This window comes from Oryctolagus cuniculus, chromosome X (genome assembly GCF_051225735.1).
Source record: "Oryctolagus cuniculus isolate XC-2025 breed Fujian yellow rabbit chromosome X, ASM5122573v1, whole genome shotgun sequence".
Classification (NCBI taxonomy): Eukaryota; Metazoa; Chordata; class Mammalia; order Lagomorpha; family Leporidae; genus Oryctolagus; species Oryctolagus cuniculus.
The window spans coordinates 47,850,880-47,878,316 of NC_142888.1; the positions used below are offsets into that span (position 1 = coordinate 47,850,880).

The 27,437-nt window shown below is 41.0% G+C and overlaps 1 protein-coding gene across 3 annotated transcripts in view; it reads right to left on the reverse strand.

The window, feature by feature from the left end:
• Window positions 1-27,437, reverse strand: part of OPHN1 (oligophrenin 1) — a 360,994-nt gene that overhangs the window by 119,539 nt on the left and 214,018 nt on the right. For all 3 annotated transcript variants that reach the window (XM_051827157.3, XM_089324107.1, XM_089324108.1), the window contains 4 exons: window positions 23,888-23,966; window positions 21,158-21,191; window positions 20,559-20,621; window positions 19,528-19,602 (listed from right to left, as the gene is read on the reverse strand). In XM_051827157.3, coding sequence (XP_051683117.3) covers window positions 19,528-19,602; window positions 20,559-20,621; window positions 21,158-21,191; window positions 23,888-23,966 — 251 coding nt within the window. The remainder of the gene's footprint in view (window positions 1-19,527; window positions 19,603-20,558; window positions 20,622-21,157; window positions 21,192-23,887; window positions 23,967-27,437) is intronic.

Consider the following 27,437-nt stretch of genomic DNA (forward strand, 5'->3'; position numbering starts at 1 on the left):
TCAATACTTCATCCCATTTTATTGCAGAATTACAGAAATATGGATATATGAAAGTGTAAATTTTAAACAAGGATTTCATATGTAAAAACAATGCAGATACAACTAGATGTTTGTTTACAAATTCAAGCAGAATCGAGAATGTGATCTCATTTGTAGGTAATTCCCTGAATCCCCGCCTTGATAGCAATTATAACTAAAGTGGGTTTCTAAAAAGACCCAGGAAACTTTAGAGCATATACAGCATGTAGAAAAATGATGAGAATGCCAGGAAGACTGGAATTTATGAATATTAATAAAATATTTTAAAATAGGCTTTGACAAGACCACATGGCAAGGCAGATGACTCTCTGGAGCAGTGCTATAAAGAAGCCATTTCCACATTTGGATCGTTTTAATCAAAATTTAAATGAGCTAAATTCAAATATGTAGTTCCCCAGTTATACTAGCTACCTTTCCGGGCCTTAATGGCCACATGTAGCCAGCAGCTACCATACTGAACAATGGAGAGATAAGACATTTCCCTCATCACAGAAAATACTATTGTACAGTATTGCCCCAGTGTTGGATAAAATTGTCATAGCATAATCTATTCCAAGCATATTTGTTAAAAGTCTATAATTTGCAAGCACTGTTAGGTACTAAGCATGCCATAATACTCAAGACAGATAAAATTCTCTAGCCCTGTGGAGCTTAAGTGCTAATGACTGAAAAGAGGATAAAGAAATAAGTGAATAGGAATATCACTATGTTCTTATATCTACAATTCATACTGAATCTGTTAAAAACTAATTCAAATTAAAATAAAAAAGAGCAACTGACTCAGAATCTAGATAGCATAAAAGCTAAATTCAGCTACAAGGAATAGTCTTTTACATGACAAAAGATAAATGGTAGATTAAAACAGGGAAATACTTATATTGCATGCTTGTGTATAAAAGAAACAATTCAGAATTCATGTTATATTAGCTTATGTGTCTATAAAGAAACTGTAAGAACTCACAGAAAACTAAGAATAGTGGTTACCTAGAGCAGAGATGGAATACTGGATAGATGAACAGAAAAAAGGGGAAGGAAAGGGCTGGTGCTATGGTGTAGTAGGTAGAGCCGCCACTTGCAATGCTGGCATCCCGTATGGGCACTGGTTCATGTCCCGGCTGCTCCACTTCCAAACCAGCTCCCTGATAATGGCCTGGGAAAAGCAGCAGAAGATGACCCAAGTGCCTGGGCTCCTGCCACTCACGTGGGAGACCTGGAAAAAGCTACTGGCTCCTGGTTTTGGATCAGCCCAGTCCCAGCAGATGTGTCTATTTGGGGAGTGAATCAATGGATGGAAGACCTCTCTCTGTCTCTTCCTCTCTCTCTGTAACTCTGAGTTTCAAATAAATAAATATAAATCTAAAAAACAAGTGGGAGGGAAACTTCTTACTGTGTAACTTTTAATTTAAATTTTAAATTTTAGCTTTTGCATGTGGTAAATGTGTTGCTAACCTATCTGGAAAGTTGTTTTTTAAAAGCGAACTATTATATAGTTTACTTTCTAGTGCAGGAGGACAAAAAAATAAACCAATAAACATACAATTAGAACCCTGGTGAGATAATTCAATTCATGAATATGAGGAATTTATTTAATATACTTCATTAGTCTTCACAGTACGTCAAAAGAAATGAAGTACATAGTAGTAGCTCAATAAATACATTTTGGGAATAACTATAAAAAAAGAAAAAGAAATAAGTGAACTATATTCCATGGGACATTTTCAGTGGGGATAGAATGTAAAAATGCAAAGAATTGCAACATGGGGAGGAGCTATTTTCGATATACTGGTCTGAAAGGTGTTTGTGATAAAGTGATGTTTACCCTAAAGATCTGAAGAAAATGTAGAGTATTTGAGATAAAGGCAACTGCTAGTACAAAGGCCTGAAGCAGGTATAGATTGGGCACATTTTCTTTTCTTTTCTTTTCTACAGGCAGAGTTAGACAGCGAGAGAGAGACAGAGAAAAAGGTCTTCCTTTTCCGTTGGTTCACTGCCCAAATGGCAGCTACGGCCGGCGCGCTGCACCGATCCAAAACCAGAAGCCAAGTGCTTCTCCTGGTCTCTTATGCGGGTGCAGGGCCCAAGGGCCTGGGCCATCCTCCACTGCCTTCCCGGGCCACAGCAGAGAGCTGGACTGGAAGAGGAGCAACCAGGACAGAATCCCGGCGCCCCAACCAGGACTAGAGCCCGGTGTGCTGGCACCACAGGTGGAGGATTAGCCAAGTGAGCCAGGCACATTTTCTAAACACAGTAGGACAGCCACTGAGCCTGGGGGCAGTTGCATATGAATGAGAAAAACTAAAACTTGAGCAATTGTGTGAGAAAACAAAGACTTGGGGGGGCATCTTACTGTTGTTTAGCAAATGTCATCAGGTCATTACAGGTATGACACTGGCAAGTGACTGTCTACCTTAACAGAGATACTTCTGAAATGATAGCATGAGGAGCTCCAGAAACCTTCTTCCCAGAAAAAACAACCATCACTGGAGAAAATTATCTTTTAAAAAGCACAATCACCTAATGGCAAACTATTCTGCTACGTAAAAAATACAATCTTGTGGCCGGCGCCGCGGCTCAGTAGGCTAATCCTCCGCCTAGCGGCGCCGGCACACCGGGTTCTAGTCCCGGTCGGGGCGCCGGATTCTGTCCCGGTTGCCCCTCTTCCAGGCCAGCTCTCTGCTGTGGCCAGGGAGTGCAGTGGAGGATGGCCCAGGTGCTTGGGTCCTGCACCCCATGGGAGACTAGGAGAAGCACCTGGCTCCTGCCATCGGATCAGCGCGGTGCGCCGGCTGCAGCGGCGGCCATTGGAGGGTGAACCAACGGCAAAGGAAGACCTTTCTCTCTGTCTCTCTCTCTCACTGTCCTCTCTGCCTGTCAAAAAAAAAATACAATCTTGTCATTTGTAACAAGTATTAAACTGAAGGTCAAAATGTCAAATGAAATAAGTCAGGCACAGAACAAGTGCCAAATAATCTGGCTTCTATGAGCAATCTCAAACAGTTGATCGTTAGAATTTGAAGGTAGAAAGGTAGTTACAAAAGGCTACAGAAAAATAGCAGGAAGAGAGGGACAGGAACTGATTGAATAAATTACTGTGTTTTGTTAAACAGTAGAGTGATTCCAGTTAATGATAATGAATGGTGTACATTCTAAAAGAAATAAAACTAGACGAAAAGATTTTGAGTGTTTTCACTATGACAAAATGCTAAATGTTTAAGGAAAGATATGTTTACACTGACTTGAATATTACACAGTGTAAACATGTATTGAGACAACATGGTACCCCATGAATATGTACAAATTTTATATGTCAGTTAAAAATAAAAATATTTTTAAATTATCGATTTGCTTAATTCTACAAAACAATTCAAGAAAAATTAATACAAGTCCTTCACAAATTATTTTAAAAAATGAAAAAAAATGAAAGAATACTTCCCGCAGCCCGGCAACAACATGCCCAGCCAGTTCAAAATTAGAGGAAAAAAGGAACAATAAATTCATTTTTTTAAAGATTTTATTTATTTATTTGAGAGGTAGAATTACAGACAGTGAAAAGGAGAGACAGAGAGAAAGGTCTTCCTTCTGTTGGCTCACTCCCCAGGTGGCCGCAATGGCTGGAGCTGTGCAGATCGAAGCCAGGAGCCAGGTACTTCCTCCCAGTCTCACATGAAGGTGCAGGAGCCCAAGGACTTGGGCCATCTTCCACTGCTTTCCCAGACCATAGCAGAGAGCTGGATTGGAAGAGGAACAGCCAGGACTAGAACTGGCATCCATATGGGATGCTGGTGCTGCAGGCTAAGGATTAACTTACTGCTTGCGCTATAGCACCAGCCCCCAATAAATTCATTTTAATATATTCTACTTTGGGGCCAGCATTGCAGCACCTTGGGTTAAGCCACTGCTTGTGACAGTGTTATCCCACATCAAACTGCAGCTTTCTGAGTCCTGACTACTACACTTCCCATCCAGCTCCCTGTAAATGCACTTGGGAAAGCACAGGATAATGGTCCAAATACTTGGGCCCCTGCCACCCACATAGGAGACCCAGATGGAGTTTCAGGCTCCTGGCTTCAACCTGGCCCAATCCTGGCTGTTGCAGCCATTTGGGGAGTAAACCAGCAGATGAAGATCTCTTTCTCTCCCCACCCACCACCCCGGTCTCCCCACCCCCCCCCCCCCCCGGCTCTGTCACTCTGCTTTTCAAATAAAGGAATAAATCTTTAAATAAATCAAAAATATTCCACCTAATTACTTCATTAGTAATTAGAATCTTAATTAAAACATCAATTAGATAACCTTGCAAATTAGAACCTGAATTATATACCATGTTATATCTATCAGATGGGCAAAAATTAAAAATTAGCAAAAAAAGAAGTGTTGATAAAGATATAGGAAAATTCTTTATACTGCTGCAGACAGTATACTTCCAGTCAATTACTTGGGAGAAATTAGTACTGTCTAGAAAAATTGGATGCATGCAGTCTCTAGATTTCTGCAATTTCACTTTTGTATTTACCTACCTAGAGATACTTGTGGAAATATGCACGAAATCTTATATAAGAATTATGGGTGAAATTCAAGAAGTTTCAAACCTGAAAGCAATAATGAATGTCTCCTAACAAGAGAATGGATAAACTAATCGTGAAACCTTCACTTAATGGAATCCTGTAGAGCAACAAAAACAAACTAGACAGAGCCTTGCACAGCAACACGGATAATCTATTTCCCATATGGTTGGCAGGGACCCAACCAGTTGAGCCACCACCTGCTGCTTGCTAGAATGCACATAAGCAGGAAGCTGGAATCAACAGCAAAGCCAGGACTGAAACCCAGGCACTTCAGTACGGGAGACAGGCATCTCCAGTAGCGTCACAACCACTGCACCCATCACCTGTCTCCAGTTCTACTTTGTAAGCTGAGTTAATGCATGTTCATTGTATTATTCACTATTCCTTGTTTCGTTATTCAAGATCCTTTACACAAACGTTATAAATCATTGATACAGTAAGCATACAAAATGAAATGAAGAGGGTATTTTAAAAAAGAGTCTGATTGAGCAGTCCATATGCTATCTTCAAGGACAAACGACTTAAGCCTTTGGATAGGTCACACTAAACATAAGGAAAATGCATGACTTTAGAATTGAGACTGAGCAGGATACAGAACTGTCTCTCTCTGGAAATTATTCCAATTCAATTGCCAAGAACCTTAAAAATATAGACATATAATTTAAAATTGTTCTTTCCAAAAGTGTAAATGTAACTGTCATTATAGGGAAATAGTTGTTTTCAATATTTCAAATGGGGAAATGGTTTTAGGAATACGTTTTATATTCTGAATCAGATAATTAAGTTACTTAATTAAGTGAAGAATGGGCTCATCTGAGTCATAGACTATTATTTCAGATTACAAAGGAGTTGATCATATAATTGAGTGTATTTACCAGGAATTTCACTTGAAGAAACAATGTATGTGGTTATTAAATAATGAAATATATGTTTAAAGTCAAAGAATATTTTATTTTTTGAGTTAAAACCATTTGATTAAAAAAGACAATACATCATGCATTGCTTGAAAGGTATGTACCTCAATCTAAATCTTTGAAAAAGAGGAATTTGCCCAAGTTCACTTTAGTGAACTACAGATATTTCTCATGACCAGTAAATGAATCTGAGAGACACATACCTCATGACAAGAATAAAAATTAAGTTGTAAGTTGCATTTTGATACCTAAAGGTCCTGATTTCAAACTAAAGGAAAAAAAACACACAATTTTATTCTTACAAAATCATGGTTAGGAATATGTTGCTGATTTACAATTGTGTACCCGGGATCTTCCATTATACTGATTTAATAAAAAACATCATTTTTTTGGATTACACATATAAATGAGATCATGCAGTATTTTTCTTTGTCTGGATTATTTCACTTAACATAAGGTTCTCCATGTCCAACTGTGTAGCAGTGGCAGGATCTTCTTCTTTTTTAAAGTTAAATACTATATTATTATTTTGTGTATATATGTATACAATTGTAAATATGTACTTTTTGCTGTATATACAAACATGTGTGTATATATAATAAATACACAATATAAAATATACACATATGTATATATACACATCCACAACAAAATCCCTTGGAACATACCATTTTTCAGAGAGAGCTCTCAAGAACAAACTAGAAAAAAAAATAATAACCCCCTAAATGTCCATCAACACAGAAAGGATACACTGGAATATCACTGGAACATCATACAGCATTGTCAATGAGCGTACTCCAACCACACACAATGACATGCATGAGTTTTACAAAATCAATGTTGAGTGAAAGAAGCCAGACACCAAAGAATGTGTGATTCTATTTATGTAAAAATCAAATAACAGGAAAATGAATCTCTACAAGTCATAACAATGTGTTAACCTTTTGTGGGGTTGTGACTGGAAGGGTCAGAAGGAGACCACTTCTTAATCTCAATACTGGTGACATTGATTTGTTCACTTTGTGAAAATTCATTGATATCTGTTCCCTTTTGAGGATGAACAGACAACTTTAAATTTTTCTCTGTTAAAAATGTACACTAAGTTTGTGTATTTCTCTGCATATACATTGCCACTCAATTTAAAAATCCAGGGAAAAAAAAGCACAAGATACAAGCTGTTCTACTTTGTCCTAAAAGGAAACCACAAAAATGGCTGAGATCAGCCCAAAAGTAACTTTTATAAATGTGAGGCAAATTCAAGAACAAAGCAAATGAGAGGACTATCACAAAAAATTTGACTGTGTAGCTAGTATGACTTCAATAAGAAAATACAGTCAGCCCCCACCAATAGTAACATCATAGCTTGGGTGGGAAGTATCACTAGGTTCCTGAATCTGTATATATGAAATAAATGAAACTTTAAACAGCACTCTGGCCTCAGAATCGGCCCTTAAGGCATGCGGATATGGCTGAAAAGCCCATGAGAGTATTTCAGGCATGGAAAGCCAAGACACTCTGGGGGAAAAAAAAAACCTAAATGAAAGATCTCCACGAGTGAGATCCCAGTGGAAAGAACAGGTCATCAAAGAAGGAGGTACCTTTCTCTGAAGGGAGGAGAGAACTTCTACTTTGACCATGGCCTTGTCTAAAAATTATCAGAGTCAGTGAACTCAGGGGGCTTCCATAGCCTTGGCAGCTCAATACAAGAGCCTAGGGTGATTACTGAGGCCATAAACAAGAGTGTCAATTTGTTAAGTCAATAACAGGAGTCACTGTGCACTTACTCCTCATGTAGGATCTCTGTCCTTAGTGTGCTGTACATTGAGATTTAATGCTATAACTAGTACTCAAAAAGTATTTTTCACTTTATGTTTCTGTGTGGGATCAAACTGTTGAAATCTTTACTTAATGTATGCTAAACTGATCTTCTGTATATAAAGAGAATCGAAAATGAATCTTGATGTGAATGGAAGGGGAGAGGGAGTGGGAAAGGGGAGGGTTGCAGGTGGGAGGGAAGTTATGGGGGGAAGCCATTGTAATCCATAAGCTGTACTTTGGAAATTTATATTCATTAAATAAAAGTTAAAAAAAATAAAAAAATTTAATACCAACATGGAATGAGGATATGCCAAGCAACATCTTAACCATGGCACCAAATGCCTGTTCCCAAGTAAGTTATTGTACTAAGTTGCATGTACATGCATATTTATTAAGTCGGTTGCACTTGATAACTTAATTAGCAAGTATGAGGTACTTCTTTTGGATTAGGGGCACCATGGAAAATGACCAAGATTGAAACTAAAAGTGCCAGGAGCACAGAAATTTTGGGGAACTCACCTCAGACTGCAGAATCATTACCCGAGGGTAAGTAAAAGTCAAGCCAAAGGCAGACACACAATTTACTGTGGATATTAACATTACTTCAGTAAACTTGAATTACAGGAAGCTGCTGCCAGTAAGAGGAAATTGCAAATGGCTCTATTGCAGAAGCTTCCTGGAAGTCCATTTCTGGAAACAACTCTAGATCAGCCCTCATCTGAGTAAACAGTCACTTCTCAGAACAAATGGATTTTATCAAACGATTGTCTACATTTCAAAGTTTCACTTAGAAATCCTTAGAAAAAAATCACATCACAAATCTTGAAAGAATTCTGATTAAAATAATTTTATCACATGAACTCTGTCCAATCTCAATCATGCAGGCCTGCCAAATGGAAGACCTGCCTTCAACCACCTTAGAAAATCATTACAAATATTCACCCCACCCACTTTTGCTTTTCCTTTCCTGAGAGGTTAGGACAGCGTTGTCATGGTAGTGGCCTTCCTTAGTGCTCTAAGTCACCAGCCTGAACTTGCTTGATGAGCAGACTATTTTGATGGCTTCTTGGAATCAACAGGTGCCAAGAGGCAAACCTGATCAATAACACTCCGAGGTTAAAACCACTCTGTGGGACGGCCGGCACCATGGCTCAATAGGCTAATCCTCCGCCTGCGGCGCCGGCACACCGGGTTCTAGTCCTGGTTGGGGCACCGGATTCTGTCCCAGTTGCTCCTCTTCCTGTCCAGCTCTCTGCTGTGGCCCGGGAAGGCAGTGGAGGATGGCCCAAGTCCTTGGGCCCTGCACCCGCATGGGAGACCAGGAGGAAGCACCTGGCTCCTGGCTTCAGATCAGCGTGGTGCGCCTGCCGCAGCACACTGGCTGCAGCGGCCATTGGGGGGTGAACCAAAGGAAAAGGAAGACCTTTCTCTCTTTCTCTCTCTCTCACTGTCCACTCTACCTGTCAAAACAAACAAACAAACAAACAAACCACTCTGTGGGGGTTGGCATGGTGGTGCAGCTGGTTAAGCTGAAATGGCACTTGGAGTCCTGGCTGTTCCACTTCTGATCCAATGCCTAGCATAGCAGGACTGACAATATCCTGAAAGACTTGGGACAGATGAAGATTGCCAGACAGAATATAGAATGTCCAATTAAACTGGAAATTTCAAATAAAAAGTGGTGGGATTTTTGTTTTAGTCTTTACTAAATCTGTCTATATGGCATCAAAATTTAATTGGTCATCCTATATTTTTACTTGTTAAATTTGGAAACCCTTATCTTAGGGCCACCTTCTATTTACATCTCAATTCTGAGTACAAGTCCATGGAGTTCATCTGATCCCATGTCTAGAGCCCTAGCCAGAGGCTGGAAGGCTAGAGCCTTTAAAGGAGGCAAATTATCTCTACAGGAGGCAAGGCAACTATCAAAATGAACAACTGAGATCAAGAGCGGGCAGATCTCCCAGACCACCACACACAGACAAAGGGTAGCAGGTGCACCTTGGGCATCAGACTGAAGAACAGACTAGGGGTAAGCAAATAATGACAGTGCAATAAAATGTTAGGACTGACTTAGAAGCTCCATGGAAATTTTTTTTCCTACGATGATACTGTCTCCTCTACACGGAGTGTTTGCAGTAATTAATATATATATATACACACACACACACATATATAGATATATATGTTGAATAGATCCTGTCCTGAGGACTCCCAGGGGCATGGAGGGTCCTTGCACAATGAAACATCTGGGGAATAGAAGCCTCTTAGGACAGAAGGCGAAGGAAGGAAGGAAGAAGGGAGAAAGGGAAAGTAGGAAGTGGAGAGGGAGTGAGAGAAGAACAAAAAGGAACAGAGAACAGAAGCCAAAATATCTTCTTTTGGTCTTTTCAGAAATCTAAGAAGTGTGAGTAGTTGATGTACGACAGATAACCAGAGATGTAAGGAACCAGTGGGGACTGTGTAACAGACTGATGCAGTGGCCTCCTCGGATGGACTGAAGGTGATGCTGAAAACAGAGGCCTTGCTCTAAAAGCTTTGTGGTCTCTTCTGTTTTTATATCATTTTAAAATATTAATCAGGCAATTTGGTGGTAATCATTTCTGTCCCAAATTTCAGGTGTTCCCTAGAATTCCAGAGGGAAATGGAGGGCATAAAGCCCAAAGTCACATTCCATTACATTAAGATTCTGGGTATTCTGGTGAGAGCATATGCCTGACTCCCAACCAATATTCAGAAACAGTCTATCTACTCAAAATGCTTGTGACGAAGCAGCACAGACAGTCCCAGAAATAATTACACCAAGATCAGACATTCACAATAACAGAAATAACGCACGGGCTTGCGCTGTGCCGCTGTGGGTTAAAGTCCCAGCCTGCAGTGCTGGCATCCCATATGGGCTCTAGTTCACTGGTTCAAGTCCTGGCCGCTCCACTTCTGATCCAGCTCTCTGCTGTGGCCTGGGAAAGCAGTGGAAGATGGCCCAAGTCTGTGGGCCCCTGCACTCACGTGGGAGACCCAGAAGAAGCTCCTGGCTCCTGGCTTCAGATCTGCACAGCTCGGCTGTTGTGGTCATTTGGGGAATGAACCAACAGATGGAAGACCTCTCTCTCTCTTTCTCTCTCCTCTCTGTGTAATTCTTTCAAATAAATAAATAAATTTTAAAAAAGAAATAATGCAAAGTACAGAACTAGCTGATAAAGGAAGGCGATGAACTCTTTGGGGTAAGATGAGGTTTAGGTTCAGAGGATACAATATAATGAGAGACCAGAATGTGCCACCTCACAATATAAAGAGCAGCTGCGCTGAAGGCAATTAAGCAGCAGATGCTGGAAAGCTCTCTGCCCTCTTCTGTTTGCTGAAATGCAAGGCATACATTTACAAAGACATGAGTTCTTTGTAAAGAACTCCCACTCTCTACCAGGGAGAACAATGGTTAAACACTGAAGGAAACTTTAGACCCTTATCAGTCTAGAGATGGCCTAAGTAGCCTTTTATCTGCCAAAATTTAGTTGCCTTCCCACAAGCTGTCATCCCCAGAGCTTCAAAGTCCATTTCCTTTGTCTTGTTGTGTCTCTAAAAATTTGCCACTTTTGGGGCCAGCCTTGTGGCATAAGTGGGTTAAGCTGCCACCTGTGACATCAGAATCCCATATGGGCACTGGTATGAGAACTGGATGCTCCATTTCCAATCCAGCTGCCTGTTAATGTGCCTGGGAAAGCAGCAGAAGATGGCCCAAGTGCTTCGGTTCCTCTACCCACACAGGAGACCTGGAAGAAGATCTGGGCTCCTGGCTTCGGCCTGGCACAGCCCTGGCCATTGCAGCCATCTAGGGAGTGATACAGTGGAGAGAAGATTCATTCTCTCTCTCACTCTCTCACTCTCTCTCTCTCTCTCTCAACTCTGCCTTTCAAATAAATAAAATTAAATCTTTAAAAAACTGCCACTCTTTGTAGAAGATGCTATGTAAGCTGGAATTTAAAGCTAGCCCTTTGAAAACTACTCGTTCCCTGAAATACATGTTCATAAACTTCTGTTTTATTTTATTGGAAAAGCAGAGAAACAGAAAGAGACAGAGAAAGGGAGAGAGAGATTTTCCAATTACTTGCTCATTTCCCCAAATGCCTGTAACAGCTAGGGCTGGGCCAGGCTTAAGCCAGGAGGCAGGAATTCCATCTGGCAGGGTGGCAGAGGCCTGAGTACTTGGGGGCATCTTCTGCTGTCTTCCCAGGCAGATTAGCAGGCAGCTGAATTGGAAGTGGAGCAGCTGGCACTCAAATCTGCACTCTGATGCAGGATGCTGACATCCAAGGTAGCAACTTAACCAGTTATGCCACAATGCCCCACAAATCTGTCTTTTGTTACAGATGTCTATTCCAATTGAGAACCTTATGAGAGTTGAAGAAAATAGTACATTTCTTCTCCCACAATACTTAAACAGAAATTTGACTGATGAACAGGAATCCACAAGATGGATGAATCTGGAGGCATCGGAAAAATATGGCTTGACTACAGGATTTCTCCTCCCCCCTTTTTCTGAGACAGCAATTTAACCAATAGAGGGAGGCCACAGCATATTCCAAAAGGGAACGAACCAGAAAGATGAATGAGGTAGGAAGAATCAACACTAAATTAACCAGGTAAGACTAGCTTAAAGGAAAGCTAAACCTGCCCATCTAGCAAATGAAGGATTCTCTCTGAGAGAAAGACAAGGCAGTCGGAAGAAAGATAGAAGATGGATGCATGCCAACAGAGAAAAGGAGTGGCACGTTCCCCCTGTCCACACTCCTCTACGTGGATTAAATGAAACTTCACCTCTGATTGGGATTTAGGCATCTTTAAAAACTCTGGCTTTCTGGGTGAAAATATTACTGATTTGGGCCGGCGCCGCGGCTCACTAGGCTAATCCTCCGCCTAGCGGCGCCGGCACACCGGGTTCTAGTCCTGGTCGGGGCGCCGGATTCTGTCCTGGTTGCCCCTCTTCCAGTCCAGCTCTCTGCTGTGGCCAGGGAGTGCAGTGGAGGATGGCCCAGGTGCTTGGGCCCTGCACCCCATGGGAGACCAGGAAAAAGCACCTGGCTCCTGGCTCCTGCCATCGGATCAGCGCGGTGCGCCGGCCGCAGCGCGCCAGCCTCGGCGGCCATTGGAGGGTGAACCAACGGCAAAGGAAGACCTTTCTCTCTGTCTCTCTCTCTCACTGTCCACTCTGCCTGTCAAAAAAAAATTACTGATTTGCTGGTTATTATCTGTGATTCCCAAGTATTGGTTACATGTCAGTTCAGATAATATGGTGGCACTAATGTTGGTGACACAATAGCTATGGTTTTTCAAACTACATATGGCTGCAACATTGTGCAACAGTATCAAGTGTAGCTATGAAGGGGTGGTTCCTGTTTCTCCTGGGAGAGAGACACATAAAAATAATCTCAGTACAATGTGACTGGTGATGGATGAATTAACAACAAAAATGTGTTTAACATATAGAGTTAGTAGGGTTCACACTTTCTGTCACCATTTATTTGTCCCCCTCATGGTACTCTATAGCATTCTGTAGAAACACCTACCATGAAAGGTAAAGCTGTGAGTGCAGGTATGGACTGATCATCTTCTGAAATCAATTTTGAATGGGTACTCCCAGTAGAGAGTGGCTCACTGAGAATTCTTAGTCTGTAAAATTTAGTGATTTCTAATATTTGCTTTATCTGTAGTTGAAAAAGTCTAATAGGACTTTGTTAAAGGTAACAGGCAATAAATTACTTGTATCATTACTGGAGATACATGTGAAATAGATGAATATGGAACTATAGCTGAATTGTACTGCAGTCAGCACTGTCATAAGTTTTGAGACTTTGGGGATATGATTAGTTAATCAAACCATTCATTCACTCTAGAACTGTTTCATATGGTTCAGCCACTGTGTTGAACACCAGATTCCTAGAGATTCAGGCATTTAGTAGAGAAACATGGGCAGAGCAAAGCTAGAGCATATATTGAGTTTCTGTGAATTCTGTAAACGCAATTTTTACTGCTAACAGCTAGGATGGACCTAGGGAAGATCAGTCTTTCATTTCTGACCACCTTGATTGACCACTTGTATCTGGAAGGGCTCCAATATGTGCTGATGGGAAAAGTTTTATAGAAGTTAACTCACAGTCATAGTATAAGAATGTCAGAAGAGGAGAAAGGGAGATATAAGAAGGATGGGAGAAAAGAACAAATCAAGATAAAGGGAAGTAAATAGTAGTAACAAACGCCAGTGTCTAGTACATAATAGTTATTCAATAAAGTTTCTGAATGAAATAAACTTTGTGAAACACGGTGAATGAGATGTGGAGGGCAGTAAGATCTAAGGAAAAGGTGAAAGAGGTACATCAGCCAAGGCAGAAGACAATAAACCAATGAGGTTCAAGGGAAAGGAAATAAGGTACACATCACATATCAGGAAAAGGAAGCCTTTTACATTATACCAAAGTTCATACATATTCTTCTTATATGCTTCATTATTCATACTGCAAACGATATTGGTTTAAGAAAAAGGCTATTTTGTCCAAGGGGCAGAGGATGGTTTTTCTTTTCCAGTTGCTTATACTGTTTAGAGTTCTGATACCATTAGTAGATAACAAGAGGAATCTAGGCCTGGGATACTCCAGATTGTACTCTGAAAAGAAACTACATGACTGTTATCCATGAACAACAGCTGCTGTTAGACTCCAAGTTCTATGAAGGCACAAGTTGTTGTCTACTTCATCCCTACTACCTGATACATTGCCTGGCATGGAGGAGGCATTCAGTAACATTTTGTTGGATGAATGAAAGACTGACCACTACAGGGCATAAAAGAAGCTCAAGAATAGTTCATCTATTTTGAAGTGGCTCAAAATGGGGTTCTGGTGGCCCAACATCTGCCAACAGAAATCAAGAACACAAACTGGTTGCTCTGGGTCCAAAATTCATTTCAGGTAGATAACTTGATTACATAAACAACTAGTTCTAGGACAGAGTAGGTTTAATAACATTACAGTAGAAGTAAGCAGGCTAATGGTTGCAAGGAATGCCATAGAAATAAAGTCACTAGGACGAGCAGAGAGCAAGTTTCTCCAGAGAACTGTGTACCAAGGGTGGAGAACATCTGGCCCATGGGCCGTATTGGGCCCCTGAAATCACTCGGTCTGGCCCTGCCAAGGCAACCACAGATGGGACTCAAAATTCAGTACATCTATAGCAGGCTAATTTTTTTCAGCTGATCATTTTTATGGCCTCTAGATGATGTGCCAAATATCCAAATGGCTCTTGGCAGAAGAAACATTCCCTACCCCTAGATGATACTTGGACTGACAATAAGCTGCTTTTAGTAAGTTAGAGCTATTATAACTAATCACTATTGACTTTTTAGCAACAGAAATCCATTTCTTAGCATTTTAGAGGCAGGCAGTCTGAGATCGGGGTGGCAGCATGGTTGGGTGTGGGCCTTTTCCATACTATAGATACCATCATACCTTCACGTGGTAGAAAGAAAGAAAACTTGCTCTCTGGCCCCTACTTATAATGCCATTCATGAAGGTACTCATCTCATGTTAGTTACAGCCTAAAGGCCCCATCTCCTGGGGCTGATTTTCAAAGTATGTATTTGACGAAGATACAAACATTCAGCCCATAACAGATGGTAAAAAAGAAAATGCCATCCACCAATGGAAGGAGTTATTTCTACTCCTCTTGAGGAAATCAGTGAAAACAGGACAAGAATGAGCCATGCAGGATAAACAAAGGTGGGCCAACAAGTCATTAAGACATCCAAAGCTAAAGATCTAATGATACATCTCAAAAGGGCAGACCAAGAATGACCTCAGGAGCCACTTAAGAGTATCAGTGAGAGGCCAGCACTGTGGCTTAGCAGGTAAAGCCTCTGCCTGCAATGTCTGCATTCCATATGGGCACTGGTTTGGGTCCTGGCTGCTCCACTTCCAATCCAGCTCTCTGCTGTGGGCTGGGAAAGCAGTAGAGGATGGCCCAAGACCTTGGGCCCCTGCACCCACGTGGGAGACCTGGAAGAAGCTCCTGGCTCCTGGCTTTGGTGCAGCTTTGACCGTTGCAGTCATCTGGGGAGTGAATCAGCAGATGGAAGATTTCTGTCTCTATCTGCCACTCCCTTCTCTCTGTGTGTAACTCTGACTTTCAAATAAATAAATAAATCTTTAAAAAATATTATCAGTAAGACAGAATCCCTAAACTCTGAATGGAATAACATGTGTGCTAGGCAGATGTCTGGTTCTCCAAAGATGTCTGCATCCTAATCCCTAGAACATGTGAATAAACCATCACATGGCAAAGGAGAAGTAAGGCTGCAGATGGAGTTAAGTTTGTGAATCAGCTGAGCTTGAGACAGGAAGATTATTCTGATTATTTTGGTGGACTCAACATAATCACAAGAGTCCTTGAAAGTGGGAGAGGAAGGTGGAAGAGGGAGAAACTAAGAGATGGTAGCAGGAGAAGCACTCAGCCTGAAGTTGTCGGAAAGACACCTTGAGCCAAACAAAGCAGGCATCCTCTACAAGCTACAAAAGGCAAGAGAAAGGATTCTTCTCTCCAGAAGCGATCTGTAGCCCTGCTGCCATCTTCCTAAGATCGGCTTTAGACTTCTGACTTCTGGGACTGTAACAGAATAAATTGGTGTTGTTTTAAATGTCTAAGTTGCTGGCACTTTGTTGCTGCAATACAGAACTAATAAAACCATCCCCAGGATTCTTATTTATGGTGAGACAGATGACCAACCCCAGGTCAGAATTCCTGCAGTAGGGAGCAGGTGGGAAAACGGGGTTGCCCTGACTGATATGTCAACAACTGAATTTATTTCTTGTAAGTTAAAATACCTTTGAGAAAAATAAAATCCCCATTCTATCTTTTACATGTTGACAAAAAAGTTAGAAAATAGTAATAAGTGAATTGAGAGTAAAAGATGATTTTTATTTTTATATATCAATTGTTCAAATCATGGGAAAACAATAGAAAAAGAACAAATTTTCACAACACAAAGTTGATTTGTAAACGTTTTGAAGTCAGCTTCAAAATAAAGGAAAATAAGTCATAGTTTTAAAAGGTGACATTAATATCTATTGATAATTACTTTAACCCCTAATAGTACCAGTTTAAAACAAGTTGGGGCCGGCGCTGTGGCTCACTTGGTTAATCCTCCACCTGTGGCGCCAGCATCCCATATGGGCACCAGGTTCTAGTCCCGGTTGCTTCTCTTCCAGTCCAGCTCTCTGCTGTGGCCCGAGAGGGCAGTGGAGGATGGCCCAGGTGTTTGGGCTCCTGCACCCCCATGGGAGACCAGGAGGAAGCACCTGGCTCCTGGCTTCGGATCAGTACAGTGCCGGCCGTGGCAGCCATTTGGGGAGTGAACCAATGGAAGGAAGACCTTTCTCTTTGTCTCTCTCTCTCTCACTGTCTAACTCTGCCTGTCAAATAAGTAAATAAAAAACATTAAAAAAAACAAGCATCATCTAAAAATAATCAGTGTATCTAGGGTAGTAAGAATTAAAACTCTATGAAATTTATTTATGAAATACATATATATATACATACATATGTAAACATGCATACAAGGATCTGGCTTTAGAAGTGAAAGTACTTTGATAAAGATTAAAAATTAAAGACCCTACTATACTATAGCATAATAAAGATTATCAACCTGTAGAGTCACTTTAAAGCTTAATAGAAAGTTTAACTTCTGCAGCCACAGAAATAATGATATGTTTTTGTTTTGTTTGCTAGGAGACTCCGCATTTCTCATATACGAAGATCTCATATACCTTGAAAATATTCATATTTCATATGCTTATTATCTCTTTGCCTATATATATCTGAGCATAATGCTAAAGCTGTCTTCAGATGTGGAGTCATTCATATTAAGTATGGAAATGGAAAAATGACTCCTGTCATCCCTATGTGCACATAGTCGATTAACTATGTGTGATTATAGTAGATATTCCACTTGGTTTCTGAAAAGTAAATTGTATTTTCTTCTAGTAGCATGAAGATGAGAAAGTGAAATACCCAAGCAGAAAACAAAAATAATGCAAACCACTGCAATGAGATGTTGCTTCATTTGCTATGACGTCTTCTATTTGCATCATTAGGTCTCTGGCATAGTGAGGGTATTGTGGGAACAAAATATTTTTCTGCAAATGACTTCCCAAACAGGCTCAACTTCCTCAAAGGTCCCTTCCAATACATCTAGTTTCATTGCTCTCCAGGAAATAATTTTTCAGAGACTAAAATATCCTGGCCCATGCTGTGAGCTGTTTTATGTGTGGAAAAGTATCCTTTAGCTAATGAGATCAGTTATAATTTGGCTAGGAATAAAACCACTTTAAATTTTAACAGTGAAGAACATAAAACCATGAAAACAGATATTTGCTGGATGCTATAGCATCTTCAAATGCTAACAAAGTTTGGTTGTCAGGCCTGCAGAGTTGTAGGGATTAAGCTATGTATCAGAGAAAAGATCAAAACATATGTTTTATCCACATTGAAGCTTCCCACACTAAGTTTATTCTCTGACACACTGAAAGCTCAGCTTACCAGATACATCACCACGTTTATAGGGAGACAAAAGTAATGAGTTTGGTATTGGACATGTCAAATATATGTACCTGTAGAACATCTATGTAGAGAGAGCTTGTGCAGAGATTCCATTAATGATTCCCTCGGCCCTTAGGCTTATTGGCTCAGCCATGTCCATTTATCCCAGTATGTTAAGTAGACAAGACCATTGTGTGCCATGATCTAAACATGGCTGAGAAGCACAGGTGCAGTGGAAACTGGGAATTATGTGATGAGAACTCATCAGATAATATCTGGAATAGGGATTTTGCAGAATTGTCAGTCTATTGGTGGTAGCAAAAACTACATGCAGGGACTTCCAATGCCATTCACAGTGGAACAACTGGTACCAGGCTTAGCCTCCTGCTATAACATTAGAAAAATGAACAATACATACAAAATGACAATTTGTACTCAATTGAAACATGGTTAGGACATGACTATGACACTAAGAAAAGAAAATGAACATGATAATCCCCGTGACTGCCACAGCTTGCTACCTGAAAGCACTTTCTGCTTGGTAGCACGGGGAGTGTGGGAACTCAAATGGAGAATGGGAGTTTTGTTCAATTGAAGAGACAAATATCAAACTGCAGGAAAGCCGGAACCTACAGGATTTACAGGGAAGAGTACAAGAGATGAGGTTGCTATGTAGAGAAGGAATTATAAAACCCACCTATGGGTCCCCATGTCTATCATTGAATACTGAGGCACGAGTCAATTAATAAGCCCAGGGTAAAACTCCACAGGGAAAGCAAAAAATGCCAGGGAACTTGAACAAGTCCCAGAACTCACACAGAGCTCAGAGATGTTTGTGTTCCGAACAATAAGAATAAAGAGACCAAAAAAAAAAAAAAGATAAGAATTCTTTATATCTAGCCTAACAAAATTTGAAAAGGAGCCTCAAACTGATTAAACAAATCCCTAAATAGCTGTCTATGAAACAGAATCCAATGCTCTTTTTAACGCCAGCAAAATTAAGACATTTGATGAGTTATAATATCCATCTTCCTATAAGATTATTAGTCATAAAAAATGAAGATGCAAGCCACATTCAAGAGAAACATTAATCAATAGAGAAACAAATAGAGGAAGAAGTGAAGGGGGACAAATAGAACTCTGGAAACTACTCAGAAGATTTTAAAAACAGGAAGAAGAAACACGTTCAGTAAGTCATGGACAAGAACAGCATAAGATGTTAGAAGAATCAGGAGAGTGCTGTAGCATGGAAATCAAGTAAAGAGAAAGTAGTCAACAGAAGATCAAGCAAAATGAAGACTGCAAAGTGTTCATTTGATGTGACAGGAAGATAGCTGCTCAGCACGGCCACAGCAACTCGAGGAGAGAGATCAGGAGAGAAGTCAGATTGAAAAGATTCGAGGCGTGGGAAGAAGGAGACAGGACAGCCATGTCTTCAAGACAAGATTGTCTTTGACTCAGGGTGGGCAAATATGTGTACATTTTACATTGGAAACCAAGCTTTTAATATTCTACAACCTCCGCTACTGATGTGTTCTTTCTCTTCCAGTCACATCCCTTTCGAACACGCAAACCACTCTCAACAAGAATTATGAAAGCAAAAGTGTTACCGAAAAAGGCATTCAGCAGCTTCTGAACCTGAATGTTGCTGCCCACAGTGCGGTAGAGCCCCTCTGTCTTGATCCCTAGGGAAAGAAAATCACGTCACTTCATTCAGTTCATAAGGCTGCAGCTTCCGTCTCCCTCCTGACTAGAGAAAGGAGGTCCTGGTACACTGCGGTCAGTTCAGACACGAAAGGTTCTCCCTGCTCTATGCAAGTTCTCCAGCCCTCCCAGGTGACATGGGAACAGTGTTCAAGCAGCTCTTCATGTTACCCATCCTTTATTTGGATTGTACCAAGCCCTCATTCATTTAACAGAAGAGAATGTCACTCTACAGTAAACAGAAGCATATGCTTAGGTGGGTGGCAGCAGATAGCTGAGAACAGTGCTGCCATGTTGGAAAGGAGCTAGGGTTTAATTGAACCAGAAGGAAATATCAACTGTCAAGTAGCTTCTGAACAGCATACAGGAGTAGCCCCGAGAAAGACTGAAGCCACATTCCAAAGCAAAAAGAGGCTTGGCTCATACACTACACTCACCTACATCCTAAATATCCTCAAAGGGACAAGTAGGGAGTATTGTCAACCAGGAAGAATGGTGACCTCACATTTGCCTATGTTTAACTTTGCTCCCATGGATTTTGAAACCAATATCTGTTGTCACAGAAATTCAACTCATGCGTACAGGATGAAACCATCATAACACAGCTTGGAGAGATCCCAGGTACTCTGTCAGAATAGTTGACATGGTTTACAAGTCATTCAAAGCTCTCTGTCTTTAAAAGCAGCAAACTGCAAATTATCCAGATATGCTTGGATATTACTTGTTTGGAATCTGGTGAAATTTTTTTGCATTATGTCCAGTGCTCAAGGTGTATAAATGGCCTTCATCTCTAAGATGAGTCCTGACCAATAGCTGATGTCACTGCTGCTTTAGAGAAACTGCTCCTGAATAAAATCATAGTGACCAAAATTAACACCACCAAAGTTATGCTTTTATTACAGCAAATTAAGATCAAGATCAAAGCTATGGAGCCTACCTTTGGTCTCAATGATATTGATGCACTTCCTAACAAACTTGAACCCCACTTCATTCAGCTCCACTGTTTCAAGGAAAGGAAATCAGAATTAGATTCTACTTCAGCAAGCATCTCTCATCAAACATTTAGTCTTGATGCTCAGGGACTCTAATGAGAGAAACAAAGTTTTTGTTGCTCATCTCCAATTGCCCTTAAATGGAAAGCTCCTTTTTATTAGGGTTACATTTTATGGTTTTAACTCTTAAAATACAAAAGGCTTTTTTTAAGCCCTCTGCATTATGCCTGCTGCAGGCATGAGCAATAACAAATGTGGAAGGTTAAGGTGGAAATTCATACACTTTCTATCGCAAATCCAAAACAAGATGTATATATTTCCTGTACATTACCGCTTCAATCCCCAGCATAAGATAAGATGAGCTTTCTTACTTCACTCAACAGACACTTTTTAAAAAAGGGGGGGGGGGGCTAAATTTCAATTCACACAGAGGCATCCACATACAGACTTGCATCAATAGTACATATCATAATGATAACATCTGCTTTGATTAGTAGAGCTAGAAGCTTATCATGTCAGTAGACCAGAAATTTGAATGACTCACTTTCTTCCTGTTTCGTTATGGGGCTGTGGTAAATCTATAAAAGAAGAAAAACAGAAAGAGTCATGGCTATTGTGAATCACTATAGGTAAGTAGTGGAAATAATATTAAATCTCTTTTCCCAGAAAGATTGTCAAAATCACTAGAGACTCCAGGGCTTCAGCAAGAAGGAAACGCAGGGTAAATAGAATAATCTCTGCCCAGGTCCCTAGAAAACAGCTTAATGATCTCTGAAAATTGCACTGGATTGCCTACAGTTCACTGTTGTGGGCATTCTAGCCAATCCATCTTGAACAACAACTTCTGTAAAATTTGGAGCATTTTTATGATAGGACAAAAGAATAAGAGAGAAAGGAAGTGGTTTTCTCATGGACACTGGGTAAAGAGCATTGATGGTAAAACTTAAATCTTTCCTGGGGCTGGCACTCTAGCGCAGCAGGTTAACGCCCTGGCATGAAGCACCGGCATCCCATGTGGGCGTCAGTTCTAGTCCCAGCTGCTCTACTTCCTATCCAGCTCACTGCTAAGGCCTGGGAAAGCAGTAAAAGATGGCCCAGGTCCTTGAGCTCCTGCACCCAGGTGGGAGACCTGGAGGAAGCTCCTGGCTCCTGCCTTCCGATTGGTGCAGCTCCAGCTGTTGTGGCCAGTTGGGGAGTGAACCAGCAGATGGAGTGCCTCTCTCTCTCTCTCTCTCTCTCTCTCTCTGCCTCTGCTCTCTCTGTGTAACTCTTTCAAATAAATAAATAGATCTTTAAAAAAATCTTTCCCAACCCCAAAGACTAGTTCATGGATGCTTCTCTGTAGAAAGGCAAGTGTTCATCTGAAAGAGACCCATGTGTTTACCAGGATTTTTTTTTTGGCATCATTTTGAAGTCTTATGCATCGTGATAAATACACCTCTCATGTATTTGAGATCAGAAAGGAGTCTTTAACTCTTAAAGGCAAGTCCTGCATGTGACTCCACCTTGTGGAAGGAAATCCTGGGCACGCCCTTTGCATTCACTAGATTTCCAAATTTTTGTGAGTCTCGTGATCAGAGTTGAAGATACCCCTTCAAGGCCTGACCTTCTTTGAGATCTTAAACAAAGGCAGGCAGGCAATGTGTAAGATTAGTGGACTGGGGTGTTCAGTAAAACATCAGCAACATGAGCAATGTGAAGCTGTACAAAATAAGCCCTGCATACAGCAGCTGTTAGAGCTTACTTTAAGGACCTCTGCTTCTCAAAGAACACGCTGTGTTTATGCATGCATGCCATGGATATTTCAGTGAGAAAGATTTCTGGGCTGGCCACCCTTGGCTGTCACTTTGACAAACAAGAAATTTGGGAAGAGTCTGCCATAATCAAGTTGGGGAAGACCGACATTCAGCGGGCCCATGTTTTATCAACATTTTCCTCAAAAGGCCACCTGCGTCCTTTGAGCTTTAAATATCTAAAGGGAGAACAAACTCAGGAGAGGGAATTGAGGGAGAGATTCTATGTTGAGTCCCCTAGCATCCTCCAAGACAAACAACCCAGGCACCCAGGAGTTAAACACCAGGGAGGTGGTGAGGGGAAAGGAAGATGGGTCCTAGGCTACTTTCTGAATGCCAGTTTTCCTAACATCATTTCTCTTCTGCTACCTTCCTGGCTGCTATGAATGCAATCTGGGATCTGGTTACTCTTCTTTAGTATCCAGTGCTCTCGAAATACACAAAAAGGAAATCTTGGAATGCATTTCGCACCTTAGCCAGTTTATGACTTGAATAAAGCAAGAGATAAGACTGTATCCAAACACTGCTCTATCTCAGTAGTTTCGCACACATCTTTCAGAGCAGATAGGAGCCTCTAAAACTAATACAGCACATTATGACTTACAAAATGGCTTTTACTTTATTTTCTAAAGCAATGCTTTGAGACAGGTAGAGCAGAAATTACTAAGGCCATTTTACCATGGAGAAGAAAAGTGAGTCTCTGACAGGTGAAATTACTTGCTCAAGGCTGTAACTATTCAATGGCAGAACCAAGACCCAAATCCAGGTTTTTGGGATTCCGACTCCAGGAAGCTGATATTATTACATGTGATATTAGAAGAAACCCAAGTAAGAAGATAAGGAAGAGAGAGAATGCTCTTCAATGATTTCTGACAGCCCATATGGGTCTCTCTATTATAAACACTAACCCTTTTAAAGGGGATCATTTTCTTCCCTCACTCTAAATGAAGTATTTTTGGCTACAGGATGTCAATGCCAATTCTTCTACCAGCTGTATCCTTAAAGAAAGTAAGCTCATTTGGGAATATGACAGGGGCAGAAAAATCATTTTGAATGAAAGTTTAACAATTGCTTATTCACTGTCATGGAAATTATCTTCCATCCTTCTTTTGGAATACATATTTAATTATGAATTAATTAGTATGAAAAAGAGCTTAATTTTCTTTCTTAAGAAGAACTCGTTGGCATAGCTACTTACTATAACAACGGAACAGGGAGCTGAGAAACATGTAATGCAAGCCCGAGTTTGATGCCTTCTCTGAGGGTGAACCTAGACAAGTCCTTTACCTTCTCTGGAATTCAAGTTGTCTCAGTTGTTAAACAAGAGATGTAGAATCAACAACTCCTTCCAGCTCTGAAACCTTGAGTATGAAGAATTTATTACCATTTATTTGTCCTAAACCCACTTAAACCACTAGAGGGCACTCATACACCAGCCGTGTGCTGCTGTGCTTCCCCCCCCAGTGCCCAAGGTAACTTACAGGTTCTTTTCCATCCATGGCTTCCATCCATAGCCTTCTGTTAGCTTCTGAAAGGGCCTGTAGAGTGATGGTTCCCGGCCTGAGGGAAAAAAATGACAAGTAAAAAGTTGAAATTTCACCCAAGAAAATAGACTCTTGATCTAAGATCCCTCTGTGCCATGGGTGGTACCATACCAAGCAGTCACAGGTTTATAGAACTGTAATTTCTCAAAGTCCTCTTTACTCAGAATACTAATGGGAAATTTAGAGAACAGGAACTCTGGGAATCCTAAAAGATGTGGTATCTTAGTGGTCTCATGCCAAGGGCAAGCAAGAAAGCAGGATGGTGAATGCCAAGGTATGTCCTATTTAAACTGGCCCCACTGTGCTGGAGGCAAACTGGGGGTCTTCCTGCCTCCCTCTCTTGGAAAGCAGCCACTTGTTCTGGGCTCTAGGGGTGAGCATGTACATCACAGGCACAGTCATCTGTCAGGAAAACGGTTTTGCTCCTTCTACCACTGAGTATGGCCAAGAAGCATTTCCAGTTGGAAAGAATTCAACGACATGCAGACTGGCTCAGCCACAGGGAGGAGGCCTGTTGGCTGACAAGCAATTTTAGGAATAATAAACACAGCTAACACAGATTGAATGTTCGCTAGGTGCCAGGTTCTGTCCTAAGTACTTTCCATCTATTCACTCACTTAATCCCCCCTCCCGCCCCCAACAAGCCTATAAAGCAGTTACTACTGTAATCATCCCTATTTCACAGAAGGAAAAACAGAAGAACAGAGGGGTTACCCAAGGTCACAGAGCAGGTACATGGTAGAGACAGGATTTCAATGAACAGTGCCATGTTCTTAACCCACTGCCCTGGTAGGCCTCTTCCACATGGCAGATGGCCTTAAATCCGATTTGATCCTATTGACTTGCAAGCTGCTTGCCATGGTCTGAATATCTCCCATAAATTCCTGCCTTGAATCTTAATTGCCATAGTCAGAGTATTACCAGGTGGAGCTCCTTATGGGATGATTAAATCACAAGGGTAGAGCCCCCGCCATGGATGGGCTTAGGACCCTACAAAAGGCCTTGAGGGAGTGGGGTTCATTCCCTCCCATCCCTTCCTCCACGAACCTTGATCTTGGACTTATTGCCTCTAAAGCTGTGAAAAATATATCTTTCTATTTTTTATATATTACTCAGTCTCAAATATTTTGTTCTAGCAGCACAAATGAGACTAAGACACAACCTATATCCAGAGACATCCCAAGTTGGGATATTCTTTGTGATCTCTTTAGATCTTTACAACCCACCAGGCATTTGGGGTTGTCTCTACTATTGCACATGTGAAATCTCCTTCCATTCTCTAGCTAGCTAGCTGTGCTCTTAGGAGTACCTTATTCCTCTCGCTTATTTCTTATCCATTCTCCTGGGTGAATTTCCTGCTTTAAACTTATCGTTAAGATGAGCTCTCGCTCTCTCTCTCGGTCACAAAATTGTGAAAGCAATGATGAGAGCATTGAGAGTCCCTGCATGTCTCAGTGGGCCTCTTTAGACTTCTGGTTCTGTTTCCATTAAGAGCATTGAAATACACAAGCCAGGAGATCCTTTCTAGTGCTGCCATCATGGGATTCCTGTTCTACCTGCCCTTCCAACTCTTACCTCATCAAAGTCTGCCTTAAGCGGAAAATCCCCCCCCCCCCCATATTACCTGGAAGCTTGGTCAACTGAAAACAAGGATTAAGCTTTGGGCATTTTCTCTTTCCCAGTTTAAGATGTGGCTATCATTTTGGATACATCTTCTGGAGCTAGAAAGTCTAGTAATTGTTGTAAAACCAAGAGACAACTGGCAGAAAAGCAAACACTGCAAACCAGATAGCTGTTAAAACCCTCCTGGAGTTTTACTTCCCTAACTGGGAAGCAGAAAAACTGCTGAATGTTCTCTCTTGATCTTACAGAGATGCTAGAAAACAAAGAAGTAAGTGACTATTCAAAAAGGTTTTAGCAATTCTTGAGAAAGTCAAATGCAAAGAACAATATTGCTAAGAACTGAACAACAAAGTGTAAAAATGAACTAACTTCTAGTCCAGGATCCTCTGCTAATTACCTTCATGATCTTAGACAAGTCCCTTGCCCTCCCCTGAGGCTCAGTCACCCACATGGAATTATAAAGGCCTATAAGTAGGCATCTCCAAAAAGTTCGTAGAAAATGCATACTAGGAAAAACTACAAGGACTTCAAAACGTTGTACCAAAATAAGTTTATCTTTCAATTCTATTTTTCAATGATTTTTTTAAAAATATCCTCATATAGCATGTCAATAGGGTTACCAGTGTAGGCTTGGACATCACAATGCTTGGTATTACCATTTACTCGCTATGAAAACTCAAGTTGCTTAACTTTTCTCTGCCTCCTTGTCTTCCTTTGTGAAAGGGACATTAAGTCCCTCCCTCATGTGAAGACTGTTGTTATTAAGATTCATCAAATTCTGATGTGTTTATGACTCAATGGTTTCAAATACCAGTAGTAACATGAATGAAAATGCAATCTTTTCCTGGCCTAGGAAAAGGAACACAAAGAGCCCTTTGCTCTGTGCTCCGAGGAAGACAAGTATAGGTGCGTGATGTCTACTCATAAGCCTGCTTCTGTTCCTTGTATTGGTCTGACCAGCAAGGACAGCAGATGGCACATCTCCCGCAAAGTTCCCTGTGCTGAGAGGTGCATCAGCACTTGGTCATTATTATACATAGTGCTCTAGTTCATAGCTCCTTTATTCTGCTTAGAATAGCAATGAAACAAAAATAAAAGGGCATGGGCTTTGGAATCCTAAAGGCCAGGGTTGGAGCTCAGCCTCATCACTCACTATGTGACTTTAGATGGGTAAGTCAGTTCCATGGATTTGGGTCTCATACAGGGATGTAGCAGTCTACATGAGGAAATGCTTTTGAAAATGCACAGAATGTGGTAACTGCAATCATAGATATGCCAAAGCTTTAATTCCTGGATTCTAATATCAGAATTGTTCACCATTCAGGGTAGAGGAAAAACACATTTAAAAATAAGCACCAAACTGAGTTCTTATCACGGGCCATGCTTAGCACCAGGTTGCAAGAAATAGAAGTTTGTCCCAGTCCCTAACTGCTTTCAGCTGTGGGATATGATTTGCAAGTAGCATGAAAAATAAACTAAGAAGGGAAATCAGAATGGAACTATAACATGGAAATTTTAATCTCATTTAATCGCCTTGATGTTGAGGAATCAGAGACACTACAGATTCACGAAAGGGAAACCATAACCAAGAGTCATTTCCCCCCTCTTCCAATTGGGTCTGACACCGTCAGCAACACCGAGTGACAGTCTCATGGTTACCAGCAACAATATTGACTATCACAGCCATCTTGACTGGGGTTATCCATTTTTTAACCAAGAAATTACATAGAGTCACAAGTCAAAATTCTGTGAGTCCAATAATAGCATGCTGATTTTTAAATGAGGAAGCATACATGAGATTTCTTATTCCCGCATTTAAAAATGCCCTCTTTTCTCAGGCTGATCTAGATGATCCGAGTCACTG